This window comes from Grampus griseus, assembly GCF_964374135.1.
Source record: "Grampus griseus genome assembly, chromosome: 1".
NCBI lineage: Eukaryota > Metazoa > Chordata > Mammalia > Artiodactyla > Delphinidae > Grampus > Grampus griseus.
In genome coordinates, this window is record NC_139017.1 from 167,511,517 (window position 1) to 167,527,466 (window position 15,950).

The 15,950-nt window shown below is 56.0% G+C and overlaps 1 protein-coding gene across 3 annotated transcripts in view; it reads left to right on the forward strand.

Moving 5' to 3' along the window:
- Positions 1 to 2,562: 2,562 nt before the first annotated feature.
- KIF17 (kinesin family member 17) overlaps positions 2,563 to 15,950 on the forward strand; it is a gene marked incomplete at both ends in the record, with an annotated part of 47,560 nt that continues 34,172 nt past the window's right edge. For all 3 annotated transcript variants that reach the window (XM_082679178.1, XM_082679179.1, XM_082679180.1), the window contains 4 exons: positions 2,563 to 2,793; positions 8,601 to 8,747; positions 9,672 to 9,773; positions 15,226 to 15,415. In XM_082679178.1, the coding sequence (XP_082535304.1) occupies positions 2,563 to 2,793; positions 8,601 to 8,747; positions 9,672 to 9,773; positions 15,226 to 15,415 (670 nt within the window). The remainder of the gene's footprint in view (positions 2,794 to 8,600; positions 8,748 to 9,671; positions 9,774 to 15,225; positions 15,416 to 15,950) is intronic.

Consider the following 15,950-nt stretch of genomic DNA (forward strand, 5'->3'; position numbering starts at 1 on the left):
TGGGGATGGGGGTCAGGGAGGAATCATCCAAAGATAGAACTGATGTGGGCCCTGCCAGAGGGTACTTGGCCTCAGCGGCAGTGGGGGTCCATCCAGGGAAATAACGCTAGTCTAAGGCAATGGCCCTGCGGTGACTGACGACGGATCTGGGTATTCCCCTGTATAAGTAAACTTGACAGACAGGCATGAATCTACCAGATTAAGACAGGGAGCAAGTTCACTTTGGATGAACTTCTGTTCCTGAGGCAGAGGCCAAGTCATGAGTCTGGGGGCTGCCCTCTCCCCCATCTGGGGAGGGGATGTGACCGCTCAGCGTCTTGAAAGTAACAGACTTCTGACTCCTGGAAGGAAGAGGGCAACCCCAACGGAATAAAAAGAAGGGAGGAGCCTCAGAAGCTCAGGCCTGGTGTTCCCAGCTTACAACCTCCGGCTCAGCAAATGGTCTTGGCTGGGGCCTAGTCACTCTTGTCACAAGGGATAGGAGGAGGCTGTCCTTTGGGGGCTCTTTTCACTGGAACCACAGTACTGATTTTATACTGAATGTGAGTGGGAACCCAGCCTCATTTTACGGCCATTACTACCAGAACCCATCTCCTCCCTGGGCAAAGCCCTGGTCCCTCGTGGGAGGCCCCAGGCTCCCATTTCCCTGGCAAGGAGAGGGGTTTGGTGACATGGGGCCCAGGATTACAGCCCTGGAGTCGCACACATTTAAGAAGACCTGATAACTGGTCTTAACCTCTGTAAGGGATGGATTTTGTTGCACAAGTTATCTGTGTGGACAAGGTGTCAGGAATGTTCCCAAAGTACTTTAACATTCCTTCGCACAGCATTTATGGATCACACAGTACAAAGGTTTTTGACCCACATGTGCAGACGCCTCAATGTCTCAATTGTAGACCACAGTTTTCTCTGTTCCAACCAGTGCCCCCTGGGTAGCCCAGCTCTCCTTACTGTGTGGACTTGAAATAAATAAAATGCATTTCTTCGGATTGTATAGTACAGACTTTTCCTTAGAAAGGCGAGGTCTTTGTCCGGTTTGCCGGCTTCGCTTCTGTTTGCCAACCATACCTTCCACTGCTGCTGAATGATGAACCAGACAGAGATACTGTCCTCCGGGGCTCAGGAGGTCTTGAAGGAATTGGGTAGGTAGATTCAAGCAATGACTCTACTGCTTAAAACCTTCAGTGGGTATTTCCTACGGGAAAAAGACTCAAGTCCTTATATTCTGGCCACTCGGGTTTTCCTTCTGCTCCTGCAACGTGCCACAGGGTCTTTGCACAGCCTGTACAAGCCTCCTCGTCTTCCTCTTCTTCCTTTACCTGATTAACTCCTCAACCTTACCATCTCTCAGTCTCAGGAAGCCTGCCCTGACTGCCCCCTGACCCCTGCCCGGCCTGGGGGAGGTTTCCTGGCTAGATATTCCATAAAACTGGTCCTTTAGTTTGTTAACACTCTTATTTATGAGATTTTTGTTTGTGGGACATTTGTTTCAAATGTCAGCCTCCCCCACTAGACTCTGGGCACCTGGAGGGCAGGGACTGGGCCGTCTCGCGGCATCTATCACCGTGCCCGGCAGGCACGTAGCTGACAATTTCTGTGCAAAGGGGAGCGTAGAGGAGGTGTGACGGCCGCTATTCTGGAGGGACTTGTGCTCGGGGTGGGGGTGGGGAGAGAGGCCAGGTAGCCTCTCCAACCAAAAGACCAGCTTTCAAAGTTTTTTGTTTTGTTTCTCAATCTTGAGTCTTAATGAAAACAAGGGGCAGCGTTAGAGGGAAGCTTTGCTCTGTCCCCGGGGCTGTGATAGGCTCTGGGACAGCCTTCCCGAGTCAATACAGGGATGTGGATAAAGGGCAGCAAGGTCCTGTTGCCTTTCTCAGTAGGTCTCTAATCCCCGGATGAGGCCTCTCCTCTAGTATTTCTCTCCGAGGTGCAGTCAAGCCTGGCCTCCCCTGGGCCACCTCGGGCAAGCTGCTTAACCTCTCTGGACTGGGACTGTGGGGACTGGAGAAGAAAACGGCTGTGCAGCATCTGGCACCGAGCCGGCAGATGCTCCAGCAAAGCCAGTGCCGGTCCTCCCCGACGGCCGCCCCCGCGCGCCGGCCTCCAGCCGGAGGTTGCTCTCGGGGCCTGCCGGGCGCGGAGAACGCGCGGAAGTTCGGGAGGCACGGGCTGTGACGCCAGGGGCGTTGCCCAGCAACCGCGAACGCCGTGGCGGCGTCCGTGCTAGCGGGCGGCTGGGGCGGCTCCGGGGACTCTGGTCTTGCGGCGGCGCCTGCAGCGCTGATGCCCCACTGCCCGCGCCCGGTCTGGGCCTCAGGGACGGGCGAGCCCGGGAGCGGGAGGAGGCGGCGGCTCCGGCTCGGGTCCTGAGACTCCCCCGCGGCCCCTACCCTCCTATCGAGGCGTCCCCCAAGGAGTCCGGTCGCCCCGCCGCCGCCCCAACCCCGCCCGCGAGGCCCCGCCCCCCGGCCCCGGCGCCCCGGCGGCTCCCGCCCCGAGGTCCTGTGTCCTGGTCGCGGCGTCCACGTCGGGCCGCACCCCGGGGACCCCCGCCGCGGCGCCATGGCCTCGGAGTCGGTGAAGGTGGTGGTGCGCTGCCGCCCCATGAACCAGCGGGAGTTGGAGCTGAACTGCCAGCCTGTGGTGACGGTGGACTCCGCGCGCGGCCAGTGCTTCATCCAGAACCCGGGCGCCGTCGACCAGCCCCCCAAGCAGTTCACTTTCGACGGCGCCTACTACATGGACCACTTTACCGAGCAGATCTACAACGAAATCGCCTACCCACTGGTGGAGGTGAGGACGCCCGCGAGGCCGCCTCCGAGGACCCGCTGGGCAGGACCTGGGGGACCTGGAACCACTCGGAGGGATCCTGAGGGACTGCCCTGCCCGCAAGCAGGGCGGGAAGGCCCTTCTGGAGGGGCGCGGGTGGACAGCAGCAGGTTAGTCTGAAGACTTCTGTCAGCAGACAGCTGGAACCCGTCTACAATGTCTCCACTGCCCCCAGTGCCAAGGCTGGTCCTCACCCCCATCCTTCCAGCCTGCTTCCCACAGGAACTCCAGCCCCCAAGACCACTTGCCCTCCACCCTCACCCAACACCTTCAGGACTTCTCTAAAAGCTCCAGCCACTTCCCCAGCCTCCTCCTCTTAAGAGCCCCAGGTCTCCTCCCCCTCCCCCTCCCCCTCTCCTTTCTCCTCCGCCCCCTCACTAGTTCCTTGCTTCTGCAGAGAGAAGGCTGCTGGCCTGGCCTTGGTCCTGGAGAACTGGAAACCCTTTACCTTTGGTCTGACTTACCTTCCTCCTTGGCGGTTGAAGAACAGCGAGGCCACAACAGTTTCTGCCCCTTATAGGGCTTTTACTTTTTTTCACACTCTCACACTACGTAGCTCCTTGGCGCTGCATGACAGGGAGGTTCACATTTCACAGATGGGGAGACTGAGGCCCATAGGGAGGAAACATGGCAAGCTCCCACAGTGAGTTTCTGGCGGAGGTGGGGCTGGAGCTACTCCTGGCCCAAGGGCTCTTTCCTTGCTACCACCATCTCCCCAGCTGTGCATCGAATCGCTAGTGAAGTGAGATGTCACAGGTTGTTTCAGGAAAAAAGGAAAAGTTTGGGAAGTGCTGCATACACCCTCCCTCACTTGAAGCTGCACATTAGGGTACTTGAGGCTCTGGGGAGTCTTGCGGTGGAGAAAATAGTTTGGCTTATTTAACCCAGCATTTCCAAAAGGTATTTGCCTGTGGAACCTTTTTGTTTTGGCCGGCAGGCCAGTTAGCATCCCCCAGAGCACCTCCTTTGGCCACAGTCAAAACCGCCTGTGAGGGTGGAAGTGTTCTGGAACCCAGAGCCCCCCAGTGGTGAGGGCGTGACTGTAGAAGATGCCCAGGGAAAGAGGGCAGCTCTCCCCAGAGGGTGGTACCACGCTCTGGGGATGGCCAGGCTGTCCTACCATCCTGGTCTCCCAGGCTGGAAGGGACCAGAATCGGTCCTCTGGTCCAGCCGCCCCCCTACCCCGGGTCCTTGAATGTCCACCTTGAATGGTCCTTGGATGGCAGGAGCTCTCTCTTCCCAGAGCTGCCTGCTCCACCTTGGCTTCTTAGCTCCTAGAAGACCATTCTGCACGGTGAGTCAGAGTCAGCCACCCTGATGCTTCCAGCAACCTGCTGTAGCTCTGTCCCCAGGGCCCCTCTGCTTCCCCGTCCAGGGTCGCCCCTCAGAGACTGGAAGATTCCGAGATTGAGTTCTCCTTGGCTTTGCCTTCTCCAGGGCCTCAGCCTTGCTCATGGGTTCCCCTCCGCATCGTGGAAATAATTCCCCTGAGCAAGCCTCCCTTGGTTAAGGTTCCCAGGAAGCCCCAGCCCAGAGGGGGAGACCTAAGGAGACAGTGGCTACCTCAGATCTCCAGCTCTCACTTCTGTCCCGAGTTCACTGCTACAGGGGATTCTGTCAGACCCCTACCTCCAGTCACCCCACAGAGCCTCAAACTCAACATGACATATGTTCCTTTTCATTCATTCATTCATTCATTCATTCAGCTAACAGATAGTATTCTCATACCAGGCCCCATCCTAGGCGTGGGGAGCACCGCCCTCAGCCAGCTCATGATCAGGTGGGGGAGCAGCTAAGCTAGTAGCTACAAGCCAGGGTGATGAGTGAGAGGAGAATCCTGGGGGACTTTCTGGCAGCATAGAGAAGGCTAGCAAACCTGGGCTTGGAGGGGATGGGAAAGCAGGGAGGACTTCCTGGAAGTGGTGAGATCTAAGCTGAGACAGGGATGAGAGGAGTCAGCCAGGCAAGAAGGTAGAGGAAAGGGCCTTTCAGGTGGAGACCAGCATGTAGCATTTGATCTTCACCAGACATATGTAGAGCTGGAGGGATCATTCCTGGCGAGGAAACGGAGACCTTGAATGTCACAGAATGAGTTACTGGTGGTTTTGATCCCCAGCGCAGTGCCAGGTCCCCATGCCCCATCCTGCTGCCTCTATTAAATGAGCGGCATGTGAATCATATGCAAAGCATGGTTCAGCAACTTGGAGCCAGGAGTAGCTGCATCCTTAGGCCGGGCGGCTGTGTGTCTCTCCTGCTGGGCTCTGACCACCTCCAAGCAGCCTCCTGCCCAGGCCCTTCCCTTCAGTTCCTACTGCACGAAGCCCCCAGCACTTCGGACTGACCCTTCCCTTCCCCACCCCCACCCCCACCCTTAAATCCAGGCTCTGTTCCTGATCTCCTCTGTCACTGGGTGACCTCTTCCACTGTCCTGGGAGCTGTCCACCTCAGACCCACCTTTCAGCCGACTCAGCATGTCCTACCCTGAGCTCCTCGCCTCCACACCTGGCCCGCTGCCTGGTCTGTGGGTTCTTTCCCAGCCAGTGGCTTTGCCATTTCCCCGTCCTCCCCGCTTCACACCCATGACCTTAGAGTCGCCTCTGATGACCCACCACCCAACCCACGCGGGGACCAGGTCCCATGGCTTCTACCAGGACAGACTGAGGACGGGCCTGGTGTCCAGAGACATCGATGCAGTAGAATTTGGCCCCTGGATGGAACACAAAACTGTTCGTTTGGGAGAGGACAGAAAGGGGACGTGAGGCAATTTAGCACAGATGCTGTTATTTCAATTTCAATAGTTACGCGTTGATTTTAATGAGAAGTAGAAGAAATATTTAGCATGTCCAGCCTGTAATGCAGCTTCACGGGAATTACTGCTGAGGATGACATCAAGTTAACAGGAGAGTCAATTAACAGTTTGATTTCATGAAAATCATTTAGTAAATAATAATACGGGGAACATGGCAGAACCCGGGGTGGACAGTGGCTGGCGTTTAGGACCTGCTCCGTGTGTGCGCACGTCTCTGGTGGGTCTGGAGGTATCAGTTGATGGGTGAAGCGTTTCTGAAATCTTATGTTTTGCCTTAATGCGTGTAAAGTTGTCTTCTACTTCACAGCAGCGTGGTTCTGCAGAACTTTCTGCAGTGGTGGAAATGTTCCGTATCTGGGCTGTCCAGTTAGGGACTACCAGCCATATGTGGCAAGTGAGCACTTGACATGAGGCTATTGCTTTTGAGGAACTGAATTTCAGTTTTATTTGATTTTTTTTAATATAAATTTATTTATTTATTCATTTTTGGCTGTGTTGGGTCTTCGTTGCTGCGCGCAGGCTTTCTCCAATTGCGGCGAGTGGGGGCTGCTCTTCACTGCGGTGCGTGGGCTTCTCATTGCGGTGGCTTCTCTTGTTGTGGAGCACGGGCTCTACGCGTGCGGGCTTCAGTAGTTGTGGCATGCAGGCTCAGTAGTTGTGGCTCGTGGGCTCTAGAGCGCAGGCTCAGTAGTTGTGGTGCACAGGCTTATTTGCTCCCCGGCATGTGGGATCTTCCTGGACCAGAGATCGAGCCCATGTCCCCTGCATTGGCAGGCAGATTGTTAACCACTGCACCACCAGGTAAGTCCCTGAAATTAATTTTAATAATCCATTTTATTTGACCTTTTATTTGACCCAATAGTATCCAAAATATTATCATTTCAATAAAACATAATAATAGATACTATCATGGTATAGTAGCTATTAGGGAGATAGTTTACATTGTTTCTTCATAATAAGTCTTCGAAATTGGGTGTGTGTTTCATACTTATCGCACATCTCAGTTCAGGTGTTTAAGTGTCCATAGTTCAAATGAAATGAAACACAAAAAAATAAAGTTGTGTTTGATGGGAAAATATTTTACACTGCTTCAGTTTTTAAATGTAAATTAACATAAATTCAGTTCCTCAGTCGCATCAGGCGCACTTGTGGTGTGGCTGGTGGCTGCCCTACTGGACAGTGCATATAAAATATTTATTTTGATATAGAATCCCTTGTCAGGTCTGGGTGACACTGATGGTCCAGGCACTGCACCGTGTTGTCCCTGGGGCTTCGCGTGCCCTGCCTCTGAGGCTCCTGGTTGGGTGACTGGTCTGCCACGGCTCTCCCACACCTCAGGGGCCTCATCCTGGTGTGTAGCACCTGGCCCTCTGATGAGCTGCGGATCGTGACTTCCAGTCTTCCTTCCCCAGCAGTCCCTGGGGATCCCGAGCCCCGCAATGGTCTACAGGATGGGTCTTTCTTTTTTTTTTTTTAATGTATTTTTTTAGAAAGGGTCTTCGTTGGGTCTTTGTTTCTGTGCAGTGCAAGGGCTTTCTCCAGTTGCGGCGAGCGGGGGCCACTCTTCATCGCGGTGTGCGGGCCTCTCACTGTAGCAGCTTCTCTTGTTGCGGAGCACAGGCTCCAGACATTGTGGCTCACGGGCCTAGCCTGTCCACGGCATGTGGGATCTTCCCGGACCGGGACATGAACCCACGTCCCCTGCATTGGCAGGCGAACCCTTAACCACTGCACCAGCAGGGAAGCCCTTTCTTTAATATTTTTAATTAAAAAATTTCGGCTGCATCGGGTCTTAGTTGCAGTACCCGGGATCGTTGTTGCGGCATGCCTGTGGGATCTAGTTCCCCGACCAGGGATCGAACCTGGGCCCCCTGCATTGGGAGCATGGAGTCTTACCCACTGGACCACCAGGGAAGTCCCTACAGGATGTGCCTTTGCAGTGGAAACGGGCACAGATGCCACCTGGGCCCTGGGGGCCTGGGCACAGCTCTCTGGGCCCACATTCTAACACAGGATTCCCCTGCCCCCATACTAAGTTCTAGAATTTGTGATCTCATGAGCTGGGTGAGGGCAGGGACTAGGGTGTCTTCTTTGTTCATGGCTCTGTCACCAGCCACAGTCCCCCTCAGAGGAGAGAGTCGGTACCTATGGAAAGAACAATCGCATCAGTGAATGAAGGATGCCCTTGGGTATGCCACCTGGTTTGCCTCCTGCTTCTTCCCAGATTCGTCTCCATCCCCCTCGCCCAAGTTCCACCTGCTCTCAGCCTCTCACCTCTCTGGTCTTTGCTCAGGCTGTCCCCTCAGCCTAGAATGCCTTCCTCTTCCTGTCACCTGTTAAAATCCAAGCCACCCTTTCTGCTCCCCCTTTCTCCTCCACCTGCCCAGGAAGCTTTGCCTGGCGCTTCCTGCACCTTCTGTCTCCCCCTCTTGGCACTCCCTCTCCTTGCCCGTCCTGTACGCCATCATTACATGCACCTCCGCCTCATATGAGGATCACGTGTATATGTCTTGTCTCCCGCACGTTCCAGGCAGACATTTAGGGAGCACCTACCTCTGTGTGCCAGCACTTCGTGTGCCAGCACGTGAAATAATTCCTGTGTACAGCTCCCGACAGCCTCAGGGGAGGTGCTGTTCTTACCCTTTGTTACAGATGAGGAAGCTGAGGCTCCATGTGCCTGAATAAGGACAGGCCAAGGGCACAGTCAGTAAAGGATGGCGGCCAGGCTCTTAGCCATGCACAGGGACAGTCTCCCACCCCACCGCGCAGTGACCCCCTTGAGGACAGAGCTGTGCCGCGTTCATCTCTGCACTGCCCTCCCCCAGCCCTGTGCCACCGTGGTGGGAGAGCCAGGGAGGGGCCCTAAGTCTGTGAGTCAGGAGGCAGCCCTGCAGCCCCGGGCCTGGCCCCAAGCCTGGCTGAGCTCGGCCAGCTGAGCCCTGGGCTGTGTCCTCCCACACAGGGCGTCACCGAGGGCTACAACGGCACCATCTTTGCCTACGGCCAGACAGGCAGCGGGAAGTCCTTCACCATGCAGGGCCTGCCTGACCCACCCTGCCAAAGAGGCATCATCCCTAGGGCCTTCGAGCACATTTTTGAGAGCGTCCAGGTATGGGCCTGGGGGATGGAAGGGGCAGGGTTGGGCTCCCCAGGCGTTACCGTGAATGATCCCAGAGCACTTTTGACCTGGGCAGCGGTTGTGGGATGCGGTCAGAGCGGGCTTGACGCGGCACAGATGAGCAGACAGACGCAGGCTCTGGTTTCTGAAGAGGTGATGGGAGAACTTAAAGCTGAGAAAATTCTACCTGCTGTGTTTTCCTCCTGCCATTTTTGGATTTTAACATTTCGTATAACACTTCACATGGATATGATGACCAAGAGTGCTGGCCCAAGAAATGGCTGTAAACAATCATAGCTTCCTTTTTTAATTGAGCAGCTGCTACAGGCCAAGCATTGTGCAAAGTCCTTTGCATAATTATCTCACGACCACCCTGGCCCAGGAGGTAGCTGTTATCCTCATTTTTGAGATAGGGAAGCCAAGGCTTGGAGCCCTTATGGGCTGGGCCCAGACCAGTTATCCCAGTGTCCGGGCTGCAGGTGAGACGTGCCCTGCTGACCACTCATGAATGCGCAGAGATTCCTGCATCTGGGAAATGGCAGAGCAGGGACGAGCCAGCTGCAGAGCCCACTGTACTACACCTGGGACTCATTTTGATGACCCACAGGAACATCAGGCAACTGGAAGAACTGCCGGGGATTAGCCCAGGGCCAGTGCTTGGTCCCGGCCTTCCCCGTGGCCTTGGTCTCTCTACCTGAACAGTGGGGAGGCCTCTCCCATTTCCTTTCCCATGAGGCTTGTAGAGAGAGCATGGGTCCATGGCAGTAGGAAAATGATGCCCCTCTGAGAAGCCAGAGAGGAGGGGAGAGCTGGCCAGGCAGGCGGGGTCAGGTGAGGTTGGGGACACCTCCTGCCACGATGTCCTTTTGTGATGTCCAGGCAGCGGGTGCTCAGGTATCTGTGCTCTCCCTGCAGTGTGCAGAGAACACCAAGTTCCTGGTCCGGGCCTCCTACCTGGAGATCTACAATGAAGACGTCCGTGACCTGCTGGGTACTGACACCAAGCAGAAGCTGGAGGTGGGTGCAGCCCCGGCAGGGGTGGGTGGGGGCAGCTAGAGGGGGAGGTTGGCATTGGGGGTGCTCCCTCAGAAATATGGGGAAGGGTCCTGAGGACACAGGCGCTGGTTCAGACTAGAATGGGGAGTTTTGAACTTGAATTTTGGAGTAGTCTCAGAGTCTGTGAGGCAGGGGAGGGGTTACTGGGCCTCTCCACACCGCGCAAGGGGAGGGGAGGCCTTCTCTGGGGCAGTGCCACTTACATCTGTTGAAATAGATGGAATTTGGTGACGGATTTCATTTGAAAAAAGGGTTCCACTTCTAAAAAATTATTTTGAAAAATTCTAAGGGACTTTCAAGCTTAAAAGGTAATAGTGATCATTTTTTGAGCACTTACTGTTTACTCACTGCTTTAGGCATGTTATCCCATTTAATACTCCCAGTCACCTCGTTAGGTAGATACAGGTTTCCCCCACTCTCAGAAAGCAGAGCGAGTGTTTTGTAAAAGCTGAAATGGCATAAAGGGAAGAGTATCCCCTGCTTTCCAAAGTTTTGATTCCACTTTGCTTTTATGAAAGACTGACATTAGTACGATAAAGGCTTTTTTGGTAAAAGTGAAAATCGGATTTCTTTCCGACTTGAACTCAGAGAAAGTTGGGGATACCCATATTATTATCCTCAGTTTACCGACGTGGGAAGGGAGGTTTACAGAGGGTAATTAACGTGCCCAAGCTTCAACTGCAGGGAGCTGGGCCAAACCTGGAGTTGAGCCCAGATCTGTGTGACATCAGGTTCCTGCATCGCAAACATGCGATGGGCTCAGATTCTGGGACCTTGTCCCCCTCTGAAAGGGGTCTGGTGTGGAGGTGTCCAAAGATCGATGATATGACCTCAGAATGTTGTTGTGAGGATTGACGAGGGTAACAAGGGTGAGCTGCTGAGCAGAGGGTCAGCGCATAGTAGGGGCTCGATGTGTGAGCCCTTTCGTGCCATTGGGATTCCAAGAAAGGATGAGGAATATGATCTGGGGGTTGCAAAATGGACTCAAGACAGAAAAAACTAGGGCTGGCCCAACTGGTCACTGAGCATTGCTCACCTCGTAAATTGTCCTCAGTCTCCTGAAAGGCTAGAATCAGAATGAAAGGACATCATTTCCCAGCTGGGTGAAGCAGAATTAGATGCTTTGAGGGCTCTATCAAGATAGGCAGAATGGGGCTTCCCTGGGCGCAGTGGTTGAGAGTCCGCCTGACGATGCTGGGGACACGGGTTTGTGCCCCGGTCCGGGAGGATCCCACATGCCGCGGAGCGGCTGGGCCAGTGAGCCATGGCCGCTGAGCCTGCGCGTCCAGAGCCTGTGCTCCGCAACGGGAGAGGCCACAACAGTGAGATGCCCGCGTACCGCAAAAAAAAAAAAAAAAAAAAAAGGCAGAACATGGCTGACCCTTTGGGGAGCCCAGCGAGGTCAAGTGACCTGCCAGGACTGGACAGCCAGGTGGTGGCAAGGCTGGACCAGGTCCGGGACCTTTGGGCAAGGCTTGGTTATGTCTCCCCTCTGGGACTCTCTGAATCCTGGATGGGCCAGGTCAAGTCCAAGGAGGAGGGACTTCCCTGGTGGTTCAGTGGTTAAGACTCCTCACTCCCAATGCGGGGGGCCTGGGTTCCATCCCTGGTCAGGGAACTAAGATCCCGCATGCTGCACGGCGTGGCCAAAAAAAAAAAGTCCAAGGAGGAGCCCAATGAGGGGAGACTGACCCAGATCTGTGGCCAGCATGCTGGTGGCTGCCCCCAGACTCTGGGGCTTCTTATCTGACCAAGAAACCAATGCCCGCCTCCAGGCCCCCCACAAGAGGCCCACAACCAGCGGTGGAGGTTGAACTGCCTCCTTCAGAGTCAGAATGCCTGAGCTGGGGGAATGTCAGTCATTAATGAGCATCAGTCCTGGGAGGTTGCTGTGGAGGTTCCCATTCTGCAGATGAGGAGAGGAGGCTGGGAAAGAGGAGGTGACTTGCCTGTGGCCACTAGGTTAGGAAGCCACAGAGTCAGGGTTGGACATTTTCCGTGGCCCAACTGCCTAAATCTCCCCAGGGAACAGGCCTTGACAGCCACGGGAGGGGGCGCAGAACCAGATAAAGGGGCTGCTGCCGATGCCCCCCAGTCTTCCAGACCCTCCCTGACCTCTAGATTGGACAGGACGTTGGGATCACCTGGGTCCCGTCCCACCCCATGCATGTGGGGCAGGGCTGTTTCCCTGCTCAGATCCAGAGCCCCCCACTTGCCCCTAGGCCCTCCAGTTGTCCTGGCTTCATTTGGAGGGACTGTGAGTTCCTCTCTGACCCGCAACCATTGTATGGCCCAACTGAACAAATCCGACCCCAGGGAGCAGCCGTTTTGAAAAACAACTTGCTTGTGCTGGCCAGATAGTGGGAAAATCCTTAAAATTTTGAGCCAGAAAGACCCTTAGAGAGCTTCTAAGTCCAGTCCTCTCATGGTACAGTTGAGGAAGCTGAGTCCCACGGAGGGGAAGGGACTTGGCCAAGGTCACACAGCAAATTACTAGTAATGGCGCTAATACCAGAATATGTGGGATCTGAGTCGTCAGGTGCTTTCCTCCCAGACTTTTCCGGGTGGGAAGTATAGGAAACCCGGGGGGCAGTGAGAAGCGAGTAGTGGGGTTCCATGTGAGGGAGGAACATTCATGAGTTGAGTCATCCATTCAACAGAGACTTACTGGGAAGGCCCTGGAGGTCAGGCCACAGACTACAGCAGGCCCACAGGGGTGTGAACTCCCCCACCCCCAGTCCCCGTCCAGACCAGGACGGGCCCCCAGCCCCCTCCTCCTCACCTCCTCGCAGACACAGCAGTGCTCTGCCCTTTCTACGCAGGCACCTCCAGCCACCCAGCTGGGGTCTTTCCACTGTCTTCTCTCTCCTGGAGCTGGAGCAGCTGAGTCATAACTCAGCCCCCAGACGGGGACATGGGGACGGGAGCAAGGCACAGGGAGTTGCTCCTGCTTTTCGGCCCCGAAAGGCCAGCCTGCAGCATCGGGGCCCCTGCCAGCCCCCTCCACTTCCTCCATATCATGGACCCTAGGATGGGTTCGGTTACCCAGGCCCTGCGGGCCCAAGGGCTGGCAGCTGCCTGTACGTGGTCCAGCAGGACCACAGGCCTCAGGCTTGGTGAGCCAGGCCGCCAGTGACAGATGTGCTCAGAGACATTGCCCATGGGTGCCTGGAGCTCTCTCAGAGCAGGGACAGCTGGGTTCTGTATAACCCTCACAACAGCCTTAGGAGGAGCTGCTGTTCAAGAACCAGCCCAAGGGCACAGTCAGTAAAGGGTGGAGATAGAATTTGCACCCAGGTGGCCAGGCCCCACAGCACAGCCCAGGGCCTGGTAATTCTGCTAATGAGAGTGGTTAGATCAGCGAGGGCCAGCAAGGGATTTGGGGAAGCCGATTACACCCCCTCCCCCAACACCACGAACCACCATCACGGAACCCAGCTCAGTGCTGGGTGGCGGAGGTGGGGCCCTCAGGGGCCTCTGCAGTTGGTTCCCGCTGCAGTTGGCCCGGCGTCGGGCCAGTGGCAGGACCCCGCACCTCCATGGGGGCGTTTCCCGGCCGGCTGTGGTCCCGTCCTGCATGCGCGCCGCGCCCCCGCACTCGGCCGCATCCCAGCTGGTTGCCATGGCGACCGCGCTCCGCCTGGCATCCGGGAGGAACAGTTACCAAGGAATGCGGGGCGGGGCTGGCGCCTGACGCTCGGGAGGTGGGTGGAGGCCGGAACAGCAGGGGAGGGGTGGAGGGATCCAGAAGGTCGGGAGGTGAGGGGGCGAGCCCTCCTGGGCCTAAAAATAGGGTGGGAGGGAGACCCCTACATTAGGTGTTGCCTCCCCTGACCTCCTTTCCTGCTCGTGAGGTTGCTCAGGCTGGAGAGGACGGCCTCATCCTCTTGGTATCTGTGTTCACCGAACCCCCTCCAGAAACCCCCACAGAGCTCCTTTCACATCCATTCTCTTTTCGATCCTCCCAAAAGTCTTGTGGAAATAGGATTTATCATCCTCATTTTACAGATGAGGAAACCGAGGCCGAGAGAGGCAAAATGACTTCCCCAACTAGCAAGTCACAGAACCAGGTTTCTAACCCGGGTCTGTCTGACTGGATAGGAAACTGCGTTCTTCCTGAGGCCAGGAGCAGCCATCCGTCACCTGCGCCTAGCATGTACCAGGCAGGCGTCTAGCCTCTGAGAGTGTGGCAGTGACCAAAGCAGGCACACAGCATCCCAGGCTACCATCAAGCCCTGCTCTGTTTGCAGGCTCTCCTGCTCCTGTCCTTTGAGCTCCGTCCTCACAGCCACCTTCTAGGTCAAGGTCAGCCCTTTGTCGTATCAAACTTCAGTTACTCCAGGATGCTGCAGCCTCTCTCCAAGCCCTGCCTCTGGAGTCTTCCACTGCCGGTGACCCCAGTGCTGCCCTGCCACTAATAGCTGTGTGACCTTCAGAAAGCCACTTAACCTTTCTTTGCCTCCGTCGCTTATCTGTTCCGTGAAACCCAGTCCTTCGGTCTGGGTCTGGCTCTTTCTCCGGACTTGGGGAGATAGGGCAAGCCTGTGCTTGCCCCCCTCTGCCCCCCGCCCTGCTCTGCAGCAGGGGCCCAGCCCCACCTGGGACCCTGAAGCTGCCCCGGGGCAAAGCATCTGAGCCTACTCTGGCTCAGACCAGCGGACAGATGACTTCTGTCCTAATTCATTCTGCTCTTCCCAGAGTGGTTTTATTTCCTCTCACATTGCTTTTCACAGCTCTGTGTCAGCAACAAAACGGCTCAGCTGCCTGGAGAGCAAGCACGCAGCAGTCAGATAAATTGATTTACTCGCTGCCATTGTGCTGAGGGCTGGGGGCCAGTGGGAGTTCTGGGCGCAAATGGCCCTTCACCCGCCATGATCCAAGGGTCTGGGAACATTCTTGTTGCCGTGGAGCCGCGGCAGGGAGGCGAGCAGAAGCCACGTTGGCAGGTCAGGGGAGAAGCACTCAGAGCCCTTGGGTGAATGACTACAGACAGGGTCGGCCCCCGGGAGCTGAAGCCCCAGACCAGAAGCCGCCTTCACAACCACAGCACTAACAACAACAGTGAGACCGCGGCTGCCATTTATGGAGCAGTAACCATGTGCCAGGCATCATGCCATGCGTTGTACGAGCCTTAGTTTACAGAATCCTCACCACCTCCCTAAGGGATAGGTATCTTGTACCCATTTTACAGATGTGGAAACGGAGGCTCAGAGAGATGATGTCACTGACCCAAGGTCCCACAACAAGGGAGAGGCGGGGGTGGGTTTGAGGCTGGTTCTACCTAGGACAAACCCCCAACCTGTGACAGGGAATCCGAGGTGCCAACCCGCCCTGCAGGAGGGCAGAGGTGGTGGGAGCTGGGCCCTTCCCTCAGGTTCCCCAGGGAGCCCTGACCCGTGCCTCTTGCCCGCAGCTGAAGGAGCACTCGGAGAAGGGGGTGTACGTGAAGGGGCTCTCCATGCACACGGTGCACAGTGTGGCCCAGTGCGAGCGCGTCATGGAGACGGGCTGGAAGAACCGCTCGGTTGGCTACACGCTGATGAACAAGGACTCTTCCCGCTCCCACTCCATCTTCACCATCAGCATCGAGATCTACGCGGTGGGTATGTGGGGCCGGGTGGGGACGGAGGGGGCCGGACCACCAAGCCGGGTGCCTGCTTCTAGTAGCCCAGACCCTTCACCACTCGGAGCCTCGAGGGTCGCAACTGGGAAGAGATGCTGGGGTTGCCTGGAGGAAACACAAGAGGACTGTCCCTGTGCCAGGACCCACGTTTCCAGGATAAACAGCATCATCAACAACAACAATAATAATACTGGTAGCTACCATTGAGCACTTTCTACGTGCCATGCAATGTATTTGCATTAGCTCATTTGCTCCTTCCAACAACCCCATGAGGTGGATACTCATATCATCCCTATTTTACAGATGAGTGAGGAAATCGCGGTCACACAACTAGAAGGTCTTCGAGCTGGGCCTCTATCCCAGGGGTCTGCCCCCAGAGTGTGTGCCACCCAGAACTTTAGGATTCTCCTCTTTCTTTTTTTTTTTTTTTTTCTTTTTCGGTACGCGGGCCTCTCACTGTTGTGGCCTCTCCCGTTGCGGAGCACAGGCTCCGGACGCGCAGGCTCAGCGACCAT